This window comes from Echinops telfairi, unplaced genomic scaffold (genome assembly GCF_000313985.2).
Source record: "Echinops telfairi isolate 266 unplaced genomic scaffold, ASM31398v2 ScPeMD7_443;HRSCAF=831, whole genome shotgun sequence".
NCBI lineage: Eukaryota > Metazoa > Chordata > Mammalia > Afrosoricida > Tenrecidae > Echinops > Echinops telfairi.
The window spans coordinates 84,845,437-84,847,779 of NW_022104341.1; the positions used below are offsets into that span (position 1 = coordinate 84,845,437).

General features: G+C 65.4%; 1 protein-coding gene across 1 annotated transcript in view; it reads right to left on the reverse strand.

Annotated features, from left to right (window-relative positions):
* The window catches only part of PTPRF (protein tyrosine phosphatase receptor type F), a 79,267-nt gene that overhangs the window by 14,143 nt on the left and 62,781 nt on the right, over positions 1-2,343 (reverse strand). The window contains exons 14-16 of the mRNA XM_045291816.1: positions 1,961-2,058; positions 1,529-1,782; positions 1,356-1,449 (exon numbers count right to left, since the gene is read on the reverse strand). Coding sequence (XP_045147751.1) covers positions 1,356-1,449; positions 1,529-1,782; positions 1,961-2,058 — 446 coding nt within the window. The remainder of the gene's footprint in view (positions 1-1,355; positions 1,450-1,528; positions 1,783-1,960; positions 2,059-2,343) is intronic.

Here is a 2,343-nt window from a genome sequence, read left to right on the forward strand (position 1 = left end):
GTCCTGAGAAGTTCGTGCACCAGATGCTACAGCCCAAGAAGTTAGTGTCGCACACCCAAAAGAGATCAGCGAGTCGCGGTCACGAGAGATTGGAGATTGACACGGACGGCAGAGGTCAGTAGGTCAAGGACAGCAGAGGTCAAGGGTCACACACCCAGAACAACGTGGTGCGTGCTCGCTACAGGTTAGTGGGTCAAGAGAGACCGGAAGGCTGGCGCTCGGCGTCGACGTGCCCCGCAGCACACACCTTGCTCCATGGGCTCGGTCCGGGCCTGGATACTGGGGCTGAGCGGGCCGGCGCCTTTGCTGGTGCGCGCGCGGACCCTGACGTTGTATGTGGTGTCTGGCGCGAGGCCGCGGAGCGTGAGGCGGGTGTCCTCGGTGATGTTCTGCAGCTCCCGCTGGCTGTTGATGTCGCGGAACACCACACTGTAGTTGGTGATGCGCCCGTTCCTCTCGGCCAGCACCGGTGGCTCCCAGGCCAGCTCCGCAGTTGATGTGGTCACCCCGACCACACGCAGGTTTTGGGGAAAGCCGCTGGGCACGTCCTCGGGAGTCATGATCTCCTTCTCAAACTCCTCACCGGGGCCGGCCCGGTTCTTGGCGGCCAGGCGGAAGATGTAGGTGGCCCCCTTGTGCAGGCCGATGACCGTGAAGTGCTGGTCGTCCTTGCCAAAGTCTATGGTGGTGGGCTGGGCCTCGTCCGCCCGGCGGTACTGCAGCCGGTAGCCCAGCAGCTCCCCCGGCAGCTCTTTGGGTGGGTGCCACTGGAGCAGGGCAGTGTTCATGGCCGTGGCACTGACCATCATGGTGGGTCGGCCTGGGACTGAACAACCACGCTGGGCTCTGGGGCTGCCCTCCTCGCGGACCGCCCCCCGGCTCATGCTCGGCTCAGGTCTGAGACACCGGCTCCTTGCTGAGCCGGATGGGAGCTCACGCCCCTGCAGAGCATCGAGGGATGTCAGCCTAACAAGAGGTCCTGGGCATGAGTGACCCTTATCCTCACTAGACAGGGCTCGGCCAAGCTGACTGAGAGGGGAAAACCCAAGATTGCAAACGCTTTCGGGGACTAGCGGGCTGTAAGGCTCCCCCACCACTGCCTCCAGATCCAAGGGCTGCAGTGTGCTGGGAGACCCCGGGGGAGCCACAGCAGACACCTCCTGGGGATTCTCTAGAAGCCTTCAAGGAATTCTCTAGCAACTCCCAGGGGGCTCCCTGCCAACCCTCTCCTTGGTGGCCCCCCCTGGAATCCCTCTCCCCAGAGAGGGCAGGCTGCCAGCTGAAGAGAGTGATCTCAAGTACCAGCATGCACTGTGGGAGCCACCAGGGTGCCGGGGCCCTGCCTCCCCTCGCACCTCGTCCAGCTCCAGCTCCTCAGGGGTGCTCCAGCGCGGCGTCAGCATGTTCCCGCCCTCCCGGTCAATGGGCACCACCACGATGTAGAACCACCTGCGAGGGCCGGGCCAGCATTAGGGCTGCCACCCCCCTGCCTCGCCCCCAGCCCAGCCCCGGGATGGCGCCCGCACACCTGACAAGGGAGGGGTCCTGCACCAGGGGCATGGACAGGGTGAAGCGGCCGTCCTCGATGTAGGCAGAGGCAGGCTGTGGCTTGTGCGGCAGGAGGTCGGGGGCCGTGCGGATGGACACGAGGTGCTGTAGGCCCCCGGCGCTGCTGCCCCGGCTCATCAGCACAAATGAGTACTCTGTGTTCGGCTGCAGGTCTGCGATCAACTTCCGCATCAGGTGCCCGTCCACCTCCACACTCTGCCCGTTGTAAAGGATCTGCAGGGCGGGGACGGGGGTGACGGGACAGTGAGGGTCCCCTCAAGGCCAGCAAGGCAGAGGCCCAAACACGCACCGCCCCCCCACTCGGACCCCGCCTCACAGCCATGCGCGTGTGGACACACGGGGGCCCTGGAAGTGGCTCACTGCTCGGCTGGGCGGGGCTGCCCCTGCCCACCTTGAAGGGGACCGCAGACTTGTACGAGTCGGGGATCTCCCAGCTGAGCAGCACCGACGTCTTCATTGCAGCCGCCACGCGGAAGTTCTTGGCAAACACTGTAGGACATAAGGAGGGAGGGAGGGGTCGGCTCTGACTGGGGTGGGCTGGACGGCCCGAGGGCTCCCCACCAGGAGGACACAGGCTGGAGGCAGTTTTGTTCCAGAGCAGCTGCAGCCCCGCGAGCAGACCCACGCCCGCCAACGCCAAACCAGTTCTCTTCCCAGCCCGAGCTTCGGCGGGGGTGGCACACCACCACAGGACCCCCAGTCGGATCTCCAAAGGGGCTCTGGGAGCCCGAGCAGACCACGGTCAGTCAGAGCGGCCAGAGGAGAGCGGACTCC